Below are 21,374 nucleotides of genomic sequence, written 5' to 3'. Positions count from 1 at the left end.
TTTCTTGTGATTTTTGCATTATTTTTACGTGTCATGGGTGATACAAGGGGTAACTATCACAAATATTACAATTTTTTAAGCTGCTAAATACTTTTAAGTTCTATTTATGTAGAAAAATGAGGCAAACGCAAATTTTCTTCGGAAAATGCATTCTTAGGTATGAAGAGGTTAAGCATTTTGAAGCCTAAAAATCTAACAAAAATTATTGTAGAGACAAAAAATTAAAAAGCAAATTCCAACAATGTAGGGTCAGGAAGGCGTCGCGACGCGCCGGCGCTGTTACAAAATATCATCAGGTGCGAAGCCCGCGAAACAGTTATAGCTTTTATCAGCATAGTAAAAATAGTGATCATAGCAGAGATGAATCATTGTAGTCCCTTTCTTGTCCGCTGAGTCACTCATATGAAATTTCAAGAGGAATCGGCAATACTTCAGGAGATGGTAGGGGAGACAATTTTAAGCATTTTTTGTCCATTTACATGGGGTCGCAACTCCTTAGTTACCTAGCCAAGGCAACGTAAACATTTTTTGGATGCACTTTGCAGTTTTCATGAATACGATTTTTCTTGTTTATCCAGCCTTTTCGACATTTTATTTAATACTCTGGATTTTTATGGCTATGGTATAATTAAGGTTGGACGAAGATTTGCGATTTTAATTGTCTGAAATTAAAATTGTCTGAAATTGAAATTAGTCTTTGGGTTTAGTTCAACGAGAGTTTTGAGCGAGTATCGACAATACGATTGCGCAATCTCACCCATTTTCGAGATGAATTATTTCAGATAATTATAGTCGCACATTTTCGACCGACCTTAATTATTTAATGTCCTTAGAGATCCAGAGTATAAAATAAAGTGTCGAAAAGGCTGGATACGTAAGAAAAACTGTTTTCATGGCAACTGCATAGTGCATCCAAAAATTGTTTGCGTTGCCATAGCTCAGTAACTAAAAAGTTACGACCCCATGCTTTTTATGGGCCAAAAATCCTTGAAACAGTCTCCCCTATCACCACCTGAAGTATTGCAGATTCCTCTTGAAACACTTTATATGAGATTAATCAAAATATTAGCTACTTGAACACAAATCCTTGGTTGTCGTGTGAATGGCCTACCTATCTAGTATTCTTGTTTGCACGAATAGAGACGGACATAGTTACTACTATGGCTTTTCCCTGCTCACCAGTGGACTCATTCATTATTTTTCTATTTTTGCGATTGTGATCGAGTTTGAAAAATAAATGTTCCCGATTATTTTTCTTTTTTCGAACCGTTAACCACCTCTCCAGCTAATCCCGGTGAAAAATGGACGGTCTTGATTCTACAGCAGATACGTTGATTACGTCACCAGCTCATGCTGATTGGTCACCGCTTCCCAGATACTCCCCGGCCTTGTGCATGGGCCTCGCGAGGTTCGTTGTTGTCCACACCATCGCAAAAGATTCCATCCCTTAATGAAACGTTCAGCATGAAAGAGTTAATGAACTCTTATGACGTCACCAATTCATGAAAAGTGGGTGGAAACTTTTTTCTCGTAATTTTCAACTTACGAGTGAGTAGCTGAATGGGGAGGATTTTTTTTTCGTCGTAACTTTACTATCCCTTTCATCTATCGAACTCTTTCATTGAATTTCGACGTGGAGTCGGAACGAAAACACTGCGACTAACAGACGCGCATGCGCACAAGATCACATACAGGTGATGGCGGCCATTTTGGATGCACGGATTACCTCAACCTCCAAGTATTATATTCAATATTTTACGTACGTAGCATAAAATACAATTATTTTGATATTAATTGGAAACGAAGTAGTGAGGGACATAGTTTTTATAAAATTGACTAATTAAAATTGATTTTTGACCGACTTGCTCGCTTATTATAAATATCGGGTAATTGTCAGATTCCTTGGATACGCCAAGAATATAATAAGCATCGTCATAGTCTAGATACACGGCATTTTTGTGCATGAACGCTCATTACTAGCTGGCAACTTTCCCGTAGTATTGCCACTCAAGTATATGCGACCCCAGAGACTACATTGAACAATATATAGCTTGAAAATGATCACGTAAATAGCTGAAGTTCACACAATGGAAGGCTGACGACCCCAAACTAAGAAAAGTCAAGAAATTGCGCATCTGGCCATCTTGGGAAGGACCTCTAGATAGCGCCCTTTCTAAACGTTTCGGAAATCACACAACTTTGTAAAATTTTTCTCATCATCTATAGTTTGCCCGAAATGTCGTCTTAGGAACATAAATTACTTGGATCTTAAACAATATTCTTCTCACTTCAAAAGTCAAAATCCTCAAAAATGATTTTCAACAATTTTCCCATTTAAAATACTTAGTTGTCGGTTATCATAAGAGGTCCAGTGCTGACTGCAGCTTCGCTACAACTGATTCTATACGCATGCCTAGCGACCAATGGTTTTGAATTCATAGGCCACAGCCAGGTTGAATACTTGATTAAACGCAAGTCGATCGCGTTAAGCCACCATTAACCTGCATATCAGTTGACAAAATTAGCGGAATTTTACGTTTCACGCCGATAATAAAAAAGCAAAACGAGAGACCCTGGTTCCCATCCCGTCTCAACCTCCGCTGGCCTTAGATGACCTTCCAGAACAGGCGGCAGTTCTTTTGCAGATGCTTTTTCTCAACTTACTTTGTCTCTTTGTCTGTTTCATCGATGGAATCTTGAAATTTATTTACAATGCACTTCCCATTGTGGGATCGGCATGAGATTTTGCTCACTTGCTTTCTCCTGACGACAATATAATATTCAATAATTAGACATTTGACATTTTGTTCCATTGTGATCTTATTAATTAACTAAATTTCCAAATGGAAAAATAGTTTTAAGTTTCTCAATAGAAAGCATCAGTTATACATATTTGGCAGAGATTTCATAGATAGCTTTGGCTTAATCGACTACATGATTCACCACTAAAAGTATACAGGAAAAAATAAAATAGATAAAAAACACGCTTTTTCCACAAACAGTGTTGAAGGCACTGAAAATAAAAGTAAGCTTTTCATCACTCGGGGACTGAAGAATGGGCGCTGATTGGGCTTGGATATTAATCCTGCGTGCCAATCCTTACCCATCTATCGCGCTTTTTCATACTTATTTCTAATAGACTTATTAATCACCCATGCTTTACCCTCCGAGCAATGAAAAGCTAATTTTGTTACTTTTTAGTGCATTTTCACCACTTTTTAGGAAAATCGTGTATTTTATCTTTTTTACTTTATTTTTAATCATTTAGTGTACCCCCCAAGCCGTCTCGATAGGATCGTGGAGGTGTGATAGGATGGTGTAAGGACATCTATCGTTAAAGAAAAAGGGAAAAGAAAAGCAGGTGTATATTGGAGTGCTTTCAATAATGAGTTCCACCATGCATTTATTCTTTCGCCTTCACAGTTTTAGGGGAAAAAAGGAATACCTGAATCTATCCGTTCGGTAAAGTATCTATCTTTTTTATCGCTTCTGCCAGACATGGAAGTATAGTGAGGCTCTAAGATTCTCACTGCTCACTGTTTCCCTCGGAATATATCTCTTCTTAATTGTTCAAGCAATCTTAGGCTAGAACGTCGTAGTCTTAGTCTCAAGCAGCCTCCAGCCCAGGGGTATCCAATTTACTAGGCCACGAGGGCCACATTCCAAGTTCCGAATCGCCCCGCGGGCTAGATAGCAAATTTGACGATGACTTAAGTATTTTATACCAATGTCTACTGAAGTATCCGGTGGCGTATTTCTTATTTAAGAACAGTTGAAGGCGACATTGACGTGTAGTACCTCAGAGTAAGGATAGGTGGGATAGGTGTAGTACAGCGTCTCACACAGTTAAACGAGCGAGAATCGCGTGCTACTTGAAACGAGTGCGGAGGGCCTAACGAAAGCCCCCTGCGGGCCGGATCCGACACGCGGGCCGTATTTTGGAGACCCCTGCTCCAGCCTAATTTGATTAAAAGCTGGCTAACGCTCTCTGTTAGCTAATGGTAGTTTTTATTAATCGCGCATTTTCCATTTGTACTCTATTTAGTTCACGAATTAAATCTTTCGGATGCTCTCTGAATATATTTAGTTTTTATTATTTTTTAAAAATGAAATGGACCCCAGATTATTACTTTGATTACTCAAAATATGAGACCATACTACATACATGTCACCGCTATTACAATGAAAAGGTGATTTCAACATTCCTTTTCCCAAAATTATGCTCGCCCTGAAGTTTTTTATCATCTGCATCAAACAATCTTAGGATTATCAACAACTGATTATACCACTATCGCACTGAAAAGGTGATTTTAGGATTCCTTTTTCCAAAATTATGCTTTCCCTGAAATTTTATCGTTTTTATTGAGACCACTGATATACAGCGAAGAATTTTTAATTTTCAGCCCGCAGTAGATACAACTCCTGATCATTCTCAGCAAATAGTTTAATGTGTCACCAAAAAAATTCAGCAAAATTACTGAAGATGACTTTTTCGAGTAAAATTTCAAAATATCGTCCAAAATCACAATCCAAAAGTTACCAGTGAGGTTAAAGGTCTTTGAGCCTCGTGTGAATGGGAGTCGATCTTCCCCTTTCGACATCGAAGAGCGCTCCTTATGTGTGTCAAGGGGTTTGCACCCAGTGGGTGGGGGATAAAGGGCATCGTGGGGTGGGGGTATGTGACACCCCTCCCTCCCTCTTTCCAAGCATCCGGGGAAGGGGAGGGGCGGTCAATACGATGCCGCCGACGCACTCAAGCACCAGTGGCGATCCCCCTACACCTGATGATAGTGCACTTACTTATATTAAATTGTACACCTATGAAAAATTATCTTCGCCCCTCTAGCGCGTTTATGAAATAATTAAAAGCGTCATGGAAGCCATCTATAACTCATCGTCAGTAGAATAGTTCGGGCGAAGAGATCTTTCCGAAAGAAGTTAAATTATACACCTGAAAATTGCCAAGTCAATAGAAAAACCTTTTTATGATGATTATGCACTTATTTATGTTAAATTATACCATACCTGTGAAGCAATATCTCCGCTTCTCTAGTGCGTTTATGAAATAGTATACAGCTTCATGAAAGCTGCAAAACATGATTATGCAAAAAATTCACCATTACGTAGAATAAGTAAGACATATAATACATATTGTAGTGAACTTAATTTGTTTCAACTAAGAAATGAGTACTGTAAGGCTTTAATATTGTTGATTGAACTATGACGACTAAATTTGATGTGTTATATTCTAAAAAACTGGGATTTATTTTTGTATTGTACTTATATACTTTCCATCAATTGTGTTTTTCCTGCAGTTATGTTGTTGGGAAAACAATAAAAACCAATAACTCAATAAATAAAAGCTATCTATCACTCAGTAGAATAGTTCGGGCGTATAGACCTTTCCAAAAAATGTTAAATTACATACCTAAAAGTTGCCAAGTCAATAGAAAAACTGTTTTCTGAGGATGATGCACTTACTTATGTTAAACGATAACGCATATTAACAATTATATCCGCTCCTCTAGTGCGTTTATGAAGCAATATACAGCGTCATGGAAGCTATCTATCGCTCAGTAGAATAGCTCAGGCGAAGAGATCATTCCACATAAAGTTAAATTATACACCTACAAGTTTCCAAGTCAATAGAAAAACCGTTTTCTGATGATGATGCACTTACTTATGTTAAACGATAACGCATATTAACAATTATATCCGCTCCTCTAGTGCGTTTATGAAGCAATATACAGCGTCATGGAAGCTATCTATCGCTCAGTAGAATAGCTCAGGCGAAGAGATCATTCCACATAAAGTTAAATTATACACCTACAAGTTTCCAAGTCAATAGAAAAACCGTTTTCTGATGATGATGCACTTACTTATGTTAAACGATAACGCATATTAACAATTATATCCGCTCCTCTAGTGCGTTTATGAAGCAATATACAGCGTCATGGAAGCTATCTATCGCTCAGTAGAATAGCTCAGGCGAAGAGATCATTCCACATAAAGTTAAATTATACACCTACAAGTTTCCAAGTCAATAGAAAAACCGTTTTCTGATGATGATGCACTTACTTATGTTAAACGATAACGCATATTAACAATTATATCCGCTCCTCTAGTGCGTTTATGAAGCAATATACAGCGTCATGGAAGCTATCTATCGCTCAGTAGAATAGCTCAGGCGAAGAGATCATTCCACATAAAGTTAAATTATACACCTACAAGTTTCCAAGTCAATAGAAAAACCGTTTTCTGATGATGATGCACTTACTTATGTTAAACGATAACGCATATTAACAATTATATCCGCTCCTCTAGTGCGTTTATGAAGCAATATACAGCGTCATGGAAGCTGTCTATCGCTCAGTAGAATAGCTCAGGCGAAGAGATCATTCCACATAAAGTTAAATTATACACCTACAAGTTTCCAAGTTAATCGGAAAACCGTTTTCTGATATATATACTTTTTTTTAACTTCAATTGGCATTCCGATATTATTCTCTTCGGATATTTTCATCAAGTCCAGTCGCTGAAAACCTGGTGACGGATGGTTGAGAACGGCCAGTGGACTCCAATCAATTGGGCTTTCTTTGTACTAGCAAATATACTACTATGACCCTAAGCACGAAATCGATGGAATTTTTACTTTTTTGTCATACAATTTAACTTTTTGTGGAATGCTCTTTTGCCTGAGCTATTTTCAGATGATTCCGAAACACACTAGCTATTAGCGTTTAGGATCGTCCCCAAATCTCCTGCTCAGTAGAAACTCACATGCAAAAGCTAAATCACGCGTGGTAGCGACCATTCGCGATGTAAGACGCTGCTCAACTTATTTCAACTTATCAAAATTATCAACTTATCAGCTGTGATTAAATTCTTGATAAATTTAAATTAAATTACTCCAATTATGATATTTATTTGTCTCCATACGTACACTGATTCATTTATTTGTCAGATTGACAATCGAATACTTATTCTTTCGTCTGATTGATTAATTGCAAATACAGAGTTGTCACTCCTTGGATACGCCAAATAACAGTTTTTCCAATAGAATTTGCACTGCGTTACCGTGGTAATACCACTCGTGTACGCTTAGCTCTTCAGCTGCGACGTTACACGATTATCAATAGAATTTGCACTGCGTTACCGTGGTAATACCACTCGTGTACGCTTAGCTCTTCAGCTGCGACGTTACACGATTATTATTAGAGTATAAACGTATATATTCAGCTTTTCCAAGTGGACAAAATCCCTATATCGTCAGCCCAAAGCTCCATTCTGACAGTTTTCAACACAGAATTCCCGAATACATCCATAACGCCTAGAGGGTTCGGAGAGAAACGAGGGTTAATCTTTTTCAGAGATCTTCATCCCTTTGGCAATTCGCACGGATTGCGGTCGCTTTTTAGCAATAATGCGCGCGCGGTATTTATTACGCGATTAAACGGGATTGCGCTGTCACATTAGCGTCACAGGGCTATCGTCCTCTGCGTTTTTTTGACAAATGAAAGGCGGAGCGCGAGTCCCGGGCTTAAAACCTGTATGATAGCATGGATTTGTGGGGCTTTCATTTTCACTTCAGCGGCCGCGCCCGCGTTCGTCTGACGCTCAACGACGGGAATACTCATTCAGTGAAATGACCGCGGACTAGGCATCTTCGCACCTTTGCGAAGTCACCCGCAAGTGGACTTAGAGCCACTTTTATAATGTATGTTCAACCCTAACCATAACATGGCACAGCTTTAAAATTTACCTGGCGGTGGCTGAATGTTCTGTTTAGATTAAAATCTGATATTATGCAGAAGCTGACCAGAACTTTCAACCACATCTAGAAAAATTTAAAGGATCTTATGGTTAGCAATAACCAGAGATTAAATAACCGTCCCTTGAAGCGCAAAAATTAGAAAGAGGAAAATATTTCGCCTTGACCGGGATTAGAGCTTGGACCTCTTGAATTCACCCAAGGTGTACCACCACTAGAATTACAAAGCCATCTTCTCCGTTTGCGACTTTACCCTTGGGACTTAAACGCTATCCGCGCAAAACTGCTGCCCTGTGGCTTCTTATTTTCGGCAGCATTAACCATCTTGTCCTCTTAAGCCAGCATAACTACACGGATAAACAAGATACCACGGTAGGTCAAGAATCCCGGTCAAGGCAATGATTTCTCCTCGGAGGAATTTTTACAATTTCACTGGAATACCTGTTGGTTGCACCAAAGATTGAAATTAATCCATCGAAAATTATATGGTTCCGCCGAGAATTGAATCCGGACACTCTAATACCTACTCTGGTACACACCAGCAAGCCATCTTTCTTCAACGTGAATGTCAGAGTTAGTTTTCGAGAGGAAGATTTTGAGTCTCAAGCCAACATTGCGGCGCAATAGACGGTGTTTGCGCTTACTAAGTGACTGAGAATTAGAAAAAAACCTACTTGGTTGATATTCCACGATGGATATTTCCCGAAGCACTGCACATAACAAGCACCTTTTTCAATAACGCAAAAAGGTGCAAAGTCAGCTGTAAAATCGGTAACTTTGATTCCTAGCGCGTGAATGCGTATAAAGACACTTGTCACATGCAGTAGCACTGGAAAACTGTTCAAATGGAATCATTGGACGACAAAATTATATTCCGCTTTTACGTTTCCAGGAACAGTAATTTACCAATTTCGTGCGAGGAAAACATCATAAAAAATGTATGCATTGTTAAGTTGGATTTCACATGTAGAAAATCAATGCCAGAAACATAGTAACTTGCCAATTTTATGCAAGTAAAATATTTTTTTTAAATTCCATTATTTATTTCAAAATTATTATCTAATATGATTAAAATCAAAGCCAGGAACATAGTAATTTACTAATGTCGTACGAGACACGTACCATTATTAAGTTGAAAGTAATTATTTAATATGAAGAATATTAACGCAACACTAAAACGCCCATTTAGATGTGACGTTCAATTCGGCACGGGTTAGCGACCAACTGACTTAAAATATCGCATTCGAGCTCAGATGTTCTGAAGGAAAGAGAAGGGTGATAGGAAGCATTTTCAAGAAAAAAAGTATTAGCCGAATAGGCTCCAACACTATCTCTATTTTATGGTCCGATGTGATAGAGTTTGAAAAATAAACACAAGTTTTTTTTCGTTTATCGATCCGTCGCTTACTCCTCGAGCCACTCGCAAAAAATCTAAGGCCTTGACCCTCTCACAGATAAGTTGATGGCCACATGATCCCACATCAAACGGGTCGCCGATTCTCAGCTACTCCCCAGCCTTGTGCATGGGCTCAGTATTGTTCTTTGTTTTGGCTACGACGGTTTCCGCGGTGTTGAGTTTCCAATTTCTCAATCTTCCGGTTGCTATCACTTTGGTTGCAATTCGGTTGCTACGACAACAGTCTCCGACACGAAGACACTGACAGAAGTGCCAGTGCAAACGTTGTCGTTACATAGCAACCGACGCGGAAGCTACTGGAAGATGGATAATTGAATTATTCTGTTTTGTTGTTTACACTGTTGCGAGCGATTACTTCACTCAATGAAAGGTTCTCCCAGAAGGAGTAAATAAATGACGACTCTAGTTACGTCATCAACTCATGAAAAGAGTGCGGCAAATTTCGCGTTACCATATTTAAACTTACGAAAAAAGGCTGAAGGATGAAATTATCTTTCCCTTCCACCTTACGAATTCTTTTGATTGATTGCGATTTCGGTTCTGTATAAAAGACTCCATCCACACCTTAGTACTCATACTTTCTACTGACTCTGATATATAAAATGGGAGCAACAGGGAAATCGGAGTCTACTGACCGATTCGGATGACGTCCGGCAGTCCCGAGGCTGAAGAGATGAGGAGCACGGCGGCCACGAGGCTGAAGGATGTCATGGCGGCGGGTGTCATGGCGTTGGGCGCAATTTTTACGGCACGAAGGTCTCCTCCGGCCGTACAATAGGGCTAGGGATGGTTCAGCTGAATGGGCGCCTTAGGCGCGGGGCGGGCCCGGAGCGGACTTCGGGGCTATGGTCATCGCCACTGCGCCTGAAATCAAGAAAAATCTATGACAACATCGACAGAAAAAAAACACAAAAATATTGACCCAACATGAAACAATTCCTACGAACAGGGGCGCAGCTAGGAATTAAGGCTAGGGGAGGTTTTAGGCACAAGTAATACTGGGGTGTCTGGGGGTGTGGAATACCCGCCAGGGTAAGCGGGGAGGTGCGGGGGCACTCCTTCAGAAACATTTCAAGATAAATAGTTCAAAATTGTGAGTTTTACGGCTTTCGGAGGGATATTTTATTAATATTTACACTATTCTGTAAGTAATATTAATCCAATTAAGTAAAACGGATTGAACTTAAAAACGTTTCTGAGCCCTGGGGGGGTTTTATCCCCCCTCCGCTGCGCCACTGCCTGCGAATGAAATAATAGGTTAGAATCCCAGCAGAAACAAAATTATATTTCTGCACTCTTTGTGTAAATAACTTTGCACCATTGTTCGTGACTGCATAGAAAATCTCTTGTTGAATTTCGCCAAGAAAAAATCATTTTGCTAAGCGGGATTCGAAACCTGATCATCGCTATAGTCGGTCAGATATACTGGTCGCTATCCACTGCGCACGGGATAAGTTGAAGCCAGGACGAAAACTGTCCGTACCCAACAAATATGGCTGTATATGGCCGACCATTTTAAATTGAAAATGCGCTAATTCTGTTGAAATGAAAGAGTATTTTGAGGTGTAAAAAAATTTTCGAATGGGATTCAAGTAATTTATCCTGCAAGCCGCATTAATTAGTGATGGAAAAATCGATTGCGATTAAAATCGAAAATCGAATTTAAAATGCAAAATATCGGGAGAATCGAGATCGAGCTTTGATCTTCGAGTTTCGATCCAAACTCGATTTATCAACATCTTGATCATTTCGCATGATATCAGCAGCGTCACTATAACGTCAGAACGTCACGCCACTAATACCAATGTACTATAACGTTGTCTTTCTGGCATGTAAAAAATTCTCTAAGGCCGGTAAAATTGAAAAGGCATGCCATCCATTATCAAGAAAGTACCTCAAGTTGATCCTTCGTAAAACTTTTAGCGACGACGAATCAATCTGTTTCTATCGGTGATCCCAAAACTTTAATGTGCGAGTATATGTAAATTTTATAAATAATGATTCTATTTTCTCAGTATATTTTTTCTACTGCTCAAATGTGTAGGTATTTTAATTGTTTTCAAATTAATACCAAACATGTTTTTTGATAAAACTGTTTTTCAAAGAACCGTCAATTTTTTTCAATTTATCAATCTTTCTCTCCAAATTTCGATTTCTGTTGAAAATTCGATCTTTTCATTTCGATTAAAAATCGATTCCTCGAAAAATCGATTTAGACAATTTTATCATCACTAGACGCAATCTCATCCCAATTACGTGTACTAAGAAAAATTCCAAACTGCGCGATTTCCAATGCATTTAAATGGAGCGCAATCATAGAGGTCGTTCTCAACATGCACGATTCTTTGGCTTCGCTTGGTAATGACGTATCAGCAAGTTTTATAGTTTCAACATTACATTATTTACATTTCAATACAACATATCGAACTAATTTACATGAAAATTCTTTCCTCATTTCTTCCTCCAAATTAACAAACTCATCTCCAGAGTATATTATCACTTAATAACCCTAGGGTATTCAAAGCAAGAATACCAGAAACTTTTGTAAATTTATATTCTATTTTTGATTATGTATTGTAAATATTACTTCTTCTGTTAATTGTTTTCTATCATTTTGCTGTCCGTATCATACACTGTACCGTTTTATGAATTTATGCGATTGGATACGCTCTGCAACAGAACCGATTTGTTAATGCTTAGCTTCAATGTCTTTTTTGTATACAAGAACGTAGGATGGAGTATTAAATTGGACAGTGTAACAAATGTATTCATAAGTTGTGTAAGCTTCTTCTGCTCTAAGGGTAAGGAATTATGCCCAGCGCTAACAAAGTTAATTATTTATAATTATTTACTACAGTCCAGTGTACCTGACCAAGAATCGAGAGATTTAGGTTCGAACCCCAGCTACACCAAATATTTTTTTTTGCGTGGCCAATTTCACGCTTTGTGTAGTAAATAACTTTACACCAGTGCTCGTGACTGCGTAAAAATTCATCGTAAAATATTAACTGGTTAGAGCTTAGGACATCCTCCTAGCTCAAGCATGGGTAAATGGGAAGTAGAAGAAGAAAAAGTAATGGACTGATGCCGCACGTGATGGGAGCTATGTGCAGACAAAAAGGCAAATGGCACAGGATAAAGAACGTTAAGGATACCCTGACATCTGGTTTAGGGCAGTTTTGATATGGATAGTACTTGAAAAAACACCTTCGTTATCAAGCCTAAACGTAACTTTAAAAAAAAACGTAAACAAATCTTTCACCATCCTCCACACTCGATTTTACAGTAATGACTTTCGTTTTTTATCACTTACCGCATTCATTTTTCGGTCTGTGAATTACGCGCATTGCGCATTCTTGCCGTCAAAGTTCCCATCAGATAACCCTCGGTAGGATTTGCATAATAGAACTCAACCTATCGTTAAACTCTTCGTCATCGTGATATCCACGTTATCGTGGGAGTTGAAGGAATAAAATATTGGCTTTTTCCACATGGTGATTTATTTTTGGACCATTTTTATCGTCACAGCGTAACATTTGGGAAAAGCTAATTTTTATGACCTTGAAAATGTTGTAACGAAACCATGGTGGGAAAAAATAAATCACCATGTGAAAAAAGACAAGTTTTTATTCACATTGAAAATGTTACGCTGTAACGAAACCATAGTTGGACAAAATAAATCACCACGTGAAAAAGGACGAGTTTTAATTCCTGCGATATAGGATTTACGTCAAGTTACGCCCGCTACCATTAATTTTATCCTTTTAGTTGACGGGAGGTCTAACCAGACTTTATAAAACTGGGCCTAAGACCATTAAAAACCGCTTTAACAGCTATATCCCTTCCAACTTTGATGGGTTGGCATTTGGACTTCCTGTCTTCAAACTTGAGCAAGGTGGTATTCAGGCTAAAAGGGTGGTTCTGCCGCGAAGAAGATGTAGATGGGAGGGGAAGAACTGGATGAGGGAAGAACAGGGTAGGGATGGGGTGGCTGATCGGGCTAATCCTAGGATGAGCCAAGGAGAGCCAAGATCGATCGGCAGGCAATTTCCTCCCGTTCAGCGAAAGAGGCACAGATTCCGACTACTTCCCATGCCCACTCACCTCCCACCCTCACGGCACCTTGAGTGTAAGTAAGTAGACGGAGTCATGGCGTCATCAAAAAGAATAAGAGATATGGGTCACGTGACGGGGTCAGATCCCAACGGTCAGGAAGTGACTTTTTTTAAATATAAAAACTGAATTTTCTTCGTTGAAATGCATATTATTTTTACCCCACCTGTGGCTGTTTATGCCTACGTGTTGCAAATTAACTATCAATTTTTCCTAAATGAAAATATATTAATACAACTGCATCAGAAAGTTTTCAAATCACTAATGCCGACTTGGACATTATTTTTAATTATTCCTATATAGCTCTGTTTTTTATACTTTGCAGATTGTAACTGTATTTAATTTTAAAAAAATAGTGATTTAGAAATATTTTTAATCCGCTGAAGACGATTTGATGTGATTTATACTATATCTTTCGCTAGCATTGGGAATCGCGTCGACTAGCTTGGGTTGCCATCAATCGAACAAAATGATTTCGTGACGCATTACGAATTAAAAATTAAGTACATGTATCGCATTGAAATTTTCCGCTTGCATGGAGTAAATTACAACGGATATTTCAGTGAGGACATCAGGAAGAGAATTGCGTTAGCAAAGGAGGCGAGGAGTTTATGAGGGAATGGTCATTCTGGAGTTTAAAGAAAAGGTTAGTGAAGAGTCTGATCTAGAGTGTAGCGGACACACGGGCAGGAGGACGAGAAAAGGCTGGATGGCGTTCAAGGCGTGGGTGTGGCAAAGAATGGAGAAGGTGAAGTGGACGAGGAAGTCCGAGTGGCTGGACATGGTGGGTGAGGAGAGGAAGCTTCTAGATGAGATTCGGAAGAGACAGAGGGCTCGGATTGAGGGAGAATTGAGGGGGGAGGGGATGTTCAAAACAGCGTTAAGGCCGTTTTACACGGTACACGGAATTGCGCAGTCTGACGTACGTGTGAAGGCGCAATCAAAATTGCGTCGTGTAAAGCGGTGAATTGCTAGAACACATGCGAGAATGCGTGGATGCGAGACCGCAAAATAGCCCCTGTTCTAATTTCGTTCATGCATTCGCGCAATTCCACGCCATTTTAGAAATTAATGCAGCTCTAACCTGCGCAATTCCGTGTACCGTGTAAAACGGCCTTTAGAAGGAAAACGTTTGGAGGGGAGTCAAGCTTGGATAACCAGCAAAGGGATCCGTGTTAACCTACCTAGTGATGGCAAAATGTCTATTGAAATCGATTTTTAATCGAAAAGAAGAGTTCGACTTTTCAACAAAAATCGAAATTTGAACCAAAATATTCATTAACACAAAAATATCAACGGTTCTATAAAAAAGCTGCTTTAACAAAAAACACGTTTGATATTCATTCTAAAAATGCTCAAAATACACATTTGAACGGCATAAAAAATTCTATAGATATGAATTGAAACACTTTGCACTTTTCAGATAAAAATTTATTAAACTACAGTCGACATGTTTCGCTCCACTGCAGCATTATCAAGACGAAACAAGTCGACTGTAGTTTAATAATTTTTTTGTCGAAAGTGCAAAGTGTTTCACTTCATATCTCATAATGGATCTCCACAAATTATCTGCCTCATCCATCCAATTCATGCAAAAAAATCTATTCGGAAATCCTGCACGAATTATTAGTAATAAAATTTACAAATTCACGCACATTAAATTTTTGGAATCACCGTTTGGAACCATTCGGCTTCATTAAAATTATTACGAAAGATCAACTGATTGAGATGCTTTCTTGATGATGGAGGGCATGGCTTTCCAATTTTAACGGTCGTGGAGATATTTTTCACGTGGGACGGATGAATTTATCACAGGCTCGTAGTGACGCTGCTGAGATCAAACGAAATGATCACGATCGATGTTGAAAAATCGAGTTTTTGATCGAAACTCGAAGTTCGTGGCTCGATCCCAATTTCCTCTATGTTTGACTATTAAAACTCGATTTTTTATTTAAATGGAAATCGATTTTCCCTCGCAAAACCTACCTTAACCGATATATTGCTTTAATAATAGTGCAGAAACTTGTCAACACTAGCCTGAATATAAAAATCGAAAATTTGACATGGTGTTTTTTTATAAAGTTTGTATTTACTTTTTATTACATAACAATAGGGGGGCTGAAAAGGTTTTCATTCCGAGATATCTTCCGTGATCCACTAATTGATTGAATAAACACATCATAAAAGTAAAAAAACAAACGACAACGAAATTTGATAAAATATATTATTATTATTTTTTTTCTCCTTTTTCTTGACCTTATTTTAATATATAAAATGATGTTTCCTGGAGTTTAGGTCAATAAATTAAAAGTTAGCAGCCAACGTTTCGTTTTATTTTAAAAACGAAACGTTGGCTCATTTTGGTTTTCTCATTTTTTTTTTCGTTTTATTTTCATCAAAATTAATGGTAACCTAGGTTGTGGCAATACCGTAGAAACCAAATATCAATAAATGTATTCAAAGTTTAGAGGTATGTCAAAATTTTTTGTATAATCCATTCTGTTCATGTATATATGTTTATATATATTTCTATAAATTATATTGTTTATAAAAAAAACCGATTGCTCCTTTTTTATGTATATATATTGTATATTGCCTAATTCTCTGCATTTTATATTGTTTCACATTTTTTTTTCTAACATAGCCCTGAAGAATATTTTAAAATAAAACGAAACGTTGGCTGCTAACTTTTAATTTATTGACCTAAACTCCAGGAAACATCATTTTATATAAAATATATTAGAAAATAAATAATAAAATAAGTAAAAATAAACCCCAATATTTCCCAAATGACCAAAAAACTGGGATATAATGGGGTTGGTAAATATTATCAAATATCGTAGCATTTGTTTCTTTCACTTTTTTATGTGCTTTTCAAATCAAAACACTGGATCATAGAAGATATATCGAGATGAAAAATAAAACATTAACTTCACATAGAATGGAGAAGAAAAATCCGGATAAAAAATCGAAAAACACTTGAATCATTTTCGCTACCTATTCTACAGTTGCGCATTAAGTTACGGATTTGAATGACACATTGCATACGATACGCGTTATTTTTTTGTAAAAGTCTCATAGGAATCAATCTGATTTTTATTCAAACTGTTTTTTTTTAGTTTCTCGCAATTTATTTCTCTAAACCGGCGTTAGTATTCATCTAAAAATACTTTCATGTTAGTGAACTAAAATTTTCAAGTTGAGGATATGAATGTTAATGAAGGATTTTTAAATTAAGAACTCGACCAAAAAGACAGAAGAGAAGGTGACAGAAGACAGGTTTGAAATTATTTTTTCTTTTCGTATGTAAGGTCAGAAAATTGCCGCAGAAGAGAAATTTTACGTAAAGGGTAAAATTTGATTAGGGCATGTTCATTTCATTTTGCAATCACGATTTTTTTAAGGAGACTAAAGGGTGAAGTTTTGAAAAGAATTTTTCACCTTCCCAATTGCTACGTTTGGCAGTGTGTTCATACATAAAATGATAAATAAGTATGGGTATTAATATATCCAAATTTTTGAAGGTGGTGATGGTTTTTTTTAAGTAAGACATAAACAAGGGGCAATGCTTTCATTTTAGCGTTTCCTCAGCGAATCAACCTCCTATTTTTCTATCCGCCGCGTCGCCTCTTTTTCGAGCAATTCGCGGCCGCCTTAATCCATACGCAAATACGCTGATGACATCACCGACTCCTGACGGGAAGGTCACAGCGTCTCAGCTACTTCTCGGCCTCGCGCATTGCCCTAGCGTGGAAAGTTGATTTAAGCATTCGTGTGAAGGATGCCTTCTTTCACCACTAATAAGCGGTTCTGTCCAAACAATTTAATGACGCCTTATCCCTTTTGTATTCACCAGCTCTTAAAAGCAAGGGCGACACCATGAACGATTTCTTATTTTAAACTTACAAAATAATGACTTATTGGAGATTATTTTTTGTCGTGACATATCTCCCTCTTCCAACTGCCGAATTATTTAAAAAACTGCGATTTCGAGTTTTTGCGAACGCTAGAGATTAGGATATATATACCTGGAACAGAGATATTTCAGAGCGTCAGCGACAACATCACCTTGGAACCTCTCTATTTTTATAGGTATGACAAGAACGATAAAATAAGAGATATATTTTTCCGAATGGATAGGAATGAGAATTGGTTATTTCCAGACAAAAAAGGAGCATAGAAAGTAGTTGCATATCTTCAAGGAGCATCTCTTTTTCCTTTTCTTTCGTAAACACCTGGTGACACAATCTGACGCACGCTTAATAGTATGCAGTACATAGATTTATGTAGTATATACATATATGTAGTATGCATAGTAAGTAGGATAGTACGTGGATAGTGCTCGTGATTTAACAACGTTTTTATTAAATCGCTTTGTTGTTTGTCATCGTGTCCGGGTCAAATCAAATAATTCAATTTTTAACTACATTCCGCAAAGTTATCAAGCTGAAATTTTCAGGATAACTCAAAACCAGATGACAATTTAATATTCTTACACTTCTATCATGATTGGAACTGTATCTCGATTTTAATTCAGAATTTAAAATAACACATTAAGATTATCTCAAAAAGGGGCCACCAAAATACGATAACGGCGCTGCGATCATTGAAAGGAAGGAGAATGGTGGCAAATCATAACGACGACTTTGTTTACATCAAAGTTTATTGAAAAATTGTCGCGAGACAAACGTTGTTTTTTATAAAAAAAACTATTTTTATAAAGTTATATTATTGGATGTTTTGTAAAAAAAAATCTGTCACATTTTAAGGGGGAATACTGTGTCAGTTCTTACGCCATTAACGCAGCAAAAAAAATATGTCACGAATGGGGAAGCGACCGGAAAACACGAGAGGGTTGGCAGCATAAATTTCCACAGGGTCTGACGGGTACGGGCATAAATTTTGAGTGGGGTTGGGAACTTCCGGTGGGGGAAAAGGGAATCCATACGCATTTACATAATTAGGACCCTTAATGAAGCGTTTTAGGTCCCTTGGGCGACAAATTTTGTGACTTCAAGTTAATCTTTTATTTTTCCCCCCTAACTCAGGGACTCTAAACGAGAGAATTTTCAGTGTGTCACCAACATAAATGATCCACGATTTCACTGAGTTACATACGGTGGCCTCGGTTGAGGACAATATTTCTCCTTGCTTTTGAAGGGGGCATGATTTCTTCTCCCTCCCATCTCTCATGAATACTCGCCGAGTTTGTCGTAATTTTTTTTACAATCCCTTGAGATAAAATACTAAATAAAAAAAGAGAAAATTGTGGGTTGAAAGGCTTGAAGCGCATTTTCTGAAGAAAATCTTATCTTTGAAGATAAGATTTTGAAGCAAATCTTATCTGAATTATTCCGAAGAAAATCTTATCTTCATAGATAAGATTTTCTTCAGAAAATGCGCTTCAAGCCTTTCAACCCACAATTTTCTCTTTTTTATTTAGTATTTTATCTCAAAGGATTGTAAAAAAAATTACAACAAACTCGGCGAGTATTCACGAGAGATGGGAGGGAGAAGAAATCATGCCCCCTTCAAAAGCAGGGAGAAATATTGTCCTCAAAAGAGGCCACCGTATGTAACTCGGTGAAATCGTGGATCATTTATCTTGGTGACACTCTGAACAACGAAAGAAAAAACTGCTTGCCATTAAATTTTAGAGGAAATTTTTGTATAACAGATTTGCAGATCCGGCAGAAAATAATATAAGAGCAGCTGCGTAGCCACTGCTCTTGAGTGGGATTTCCGGGTTATTATAACCCCAAACACCCCGGAAGGACACCAAAATCCCCTCCCCCATTTTAAAATCCTGGCTACGCCACAGAATAAGAGAGGGATACATTGCCGAACGTATTGGTAGAGCAATTCGTTTTTTCCTCAAGCAATACAAAACTTGCCCATAATCCATACAGAACGCACATCCGAATTATTCTCGCAGGTTATCGGCAAAAATTTACGTAGCTAAAACCAGGATCCCGTGAAGGGTCTGATTGGTTAACTTCGGCCATAGCTTTTCCTTCCCAATTGCTCTTCAGTATTAAAAAAATATGCTTGAAAGATCATGATTTACCATTTCAATTACCGATTGCAATAAGGAAGAAAGGTTATTTGACATCAGCATATGGTTACTTGAGTAGGTGGTTCAGTTCAACAATTTAGGCAGCAAATGATTGGAAAACGAATACATCAGTTGGGAGATAAGGAAGAGAATTGCGTTAGGGAAATTACGAGTCTGAAGAGCATGCAGGTGAAAACATCAAATCAATAACAGTATTAATTGAACATAAATATAAATATTAAACGTCACACAACATTAACTTTGAGGAGAGAGAACGAAAAAGAGACTATAAGTGTTCGAAATGTGGGTGTGGAGAAGAATGAAGAGGGTGAAGTGGACGGAGAGAAGGTAGAATGACGAAGTACTGGACATGGTGGGTGAGGAAAGAGAGATTTTTTGATAAGATTCGAGGGAGGCATAGGGTTTGGATGGAACGATTACTGAGCGAGGAGAGGGCGCTAAAAATCGTGCAAAAGGGAAGAGTGATTGGGAGGCGGGGGAGAGGGAGGAAAAGAATAGGAATTATAGGCAGAATCAATATGCCTTCTTGTGAATGGAAGACGGAAGTTCACGATGAGAAGGGAGATTAATGGAATCATTTGTAAATGTTCCGAGCAAACCAACCTTAACCGGCTGAATCAATATACAGGATGCTTCAGGACGAATCTGCAATAGTTGATGAGGTGGTAGGGGAGACAATTCAAAGCATTTTTTTCCATAAACATGGTATCGCAACTTCTTAGTTACTGAGCTATGGCAACGCAGATATTTTTAGATGTACTTTACAGTTATCACGGTACTAAAATGTGGTATTATAATATTTTTGAAACAATCTCAAAATGGGTGAGATTGCGCAATCGTATTGTTGATACAAGCTCAAAGCTCTCGATTAATTAAGCTCAAAGATTAATTGTTTCAGTAAACTATAATCTCATATTTTCTTTTAACTTAATTATTTTAGGTCCTTAAAAATCCATATTATTAAATAAAATGTCGAAAAGGCTGTATAGTGTATGCTCAAGAAAAACCGTGTTCATGGTAACTGCAACGTGCATCCAAAAAAAGCTTGGTTGCCATAGCGCAGTAGCTAAGGAGTTGCGACCCTATGTTTATTGACAAAAAAAAGCTTAAAATTGTCTCACCTCCTGAAGTATAGCAGATTCCTCCCGAAACACCCTATATATGAAAGAGGATGTCTGTTTCTTAGTTTGCCTGTTCGCTATTCGTGTCCATAAAGCTGCTCGTATTGCAACCAAAGCTTGTACATAGGTACACCTCAAAGTCCCAAAGCCCGTGGTGCTGCTTTCAGTAGCATCATTTTGCGTCATCTGCCCATTATTGTTTGTCATATCACGTCATGCAACTACTGCGCTTGGACATCCTGCCTGGTAGGCACACATATTGACACGCTCAAAGGAAAAACATAACTCAAAGGATACTACACTCTCCAATTAATCTTCTCGGTGCAAACCTTTTGGCTAGGAAATGCGTTAACACGACGTTTATGGCCTATGCAAGTACGGATGCACGCACCGATCAATTTTATGGAGCAGGGTATTAGCTGATCCCGTGCGCAGCATACGGAAACCGTTATTGCTATTGTTTGCTGTCTATCGTATTCTGCCCAACGTCTTATTTCAATTTTGAGTCAACCGTAAGATATATACTAAGGGCGGACGTCGAGATTATCACACATATACATAATGTCGCCATACCTGCTTTGTTCTTTTGCCTAAAAATCCCGCTATGTGACCATGAATTTCCTTTCCGGCCTCCTGATTATTCAGTTTTTATTACTTTTGATAAATAAATGTCAAAGTCAAACTAAATACAAAAATAAAAAAATTCCCTTTGGGTATTAATTACCAAAAATGAAATTATATTTTGGAAAAAGAAAATTTTTAAGTTTCCCATTTCTCTGGTGCCTACTTACCTTCCCGAGCAACGCCGGGTGGCCTGCTGGTATTTTAATAATAATTTGGTTACTGAGTCTATCTTGAGCGTTATGAACATATTTG

At 37.9% G+C, this 21,374-nt stretch overlaps 1 protein-coding gene across 5 annotated transcripts in view; it reads right to left on the bottom strand.

Moving 5' to 3' along the window:
- Positions 1-21,374, bottom strand: part of LOC124165356 (glutamate receptor ionotropic, kainate 2) — a 122,693-nt gene that overhangs the window by 52,909 nt on the left and 48,410 nt on the right. For all 5 annotated transcript variants that reach the window (XM_046542724.1, XM_046542722.1, XM_046542725.1 and 2 more), the window contains exon 2: positions 9,824-10,052. In XM_046542724.1, the coding sequence (XP_046398680.1) occupies positions 9,824-9,914 (91 nt within the window). In that variant the 5' untranslated portion in view covers positions 9,915-10,052. The remainder of the gene's footprint in view (positions 1-9,823; positions 10,053-21,374) is intronic.

This window comes from Ischnura elegans, chromosome 9, assembly GCF_921293095.1.
Source record: "Ischnura elegans chromosome 9, ioIscEleg1.1, whole genome shotgun sequence".
Lineage (NCBI taxonomy): Eukaryota > Metazoa > Arthropoda > Insecta > Odonata > Coenagrionidae > Ischnura > Ischnura elegans.
The sequence above is the reverse complement of the archived record's forward strand: the minus strand, read 5'-3'. Positions and strand labels throughout refer to the sequence as shown.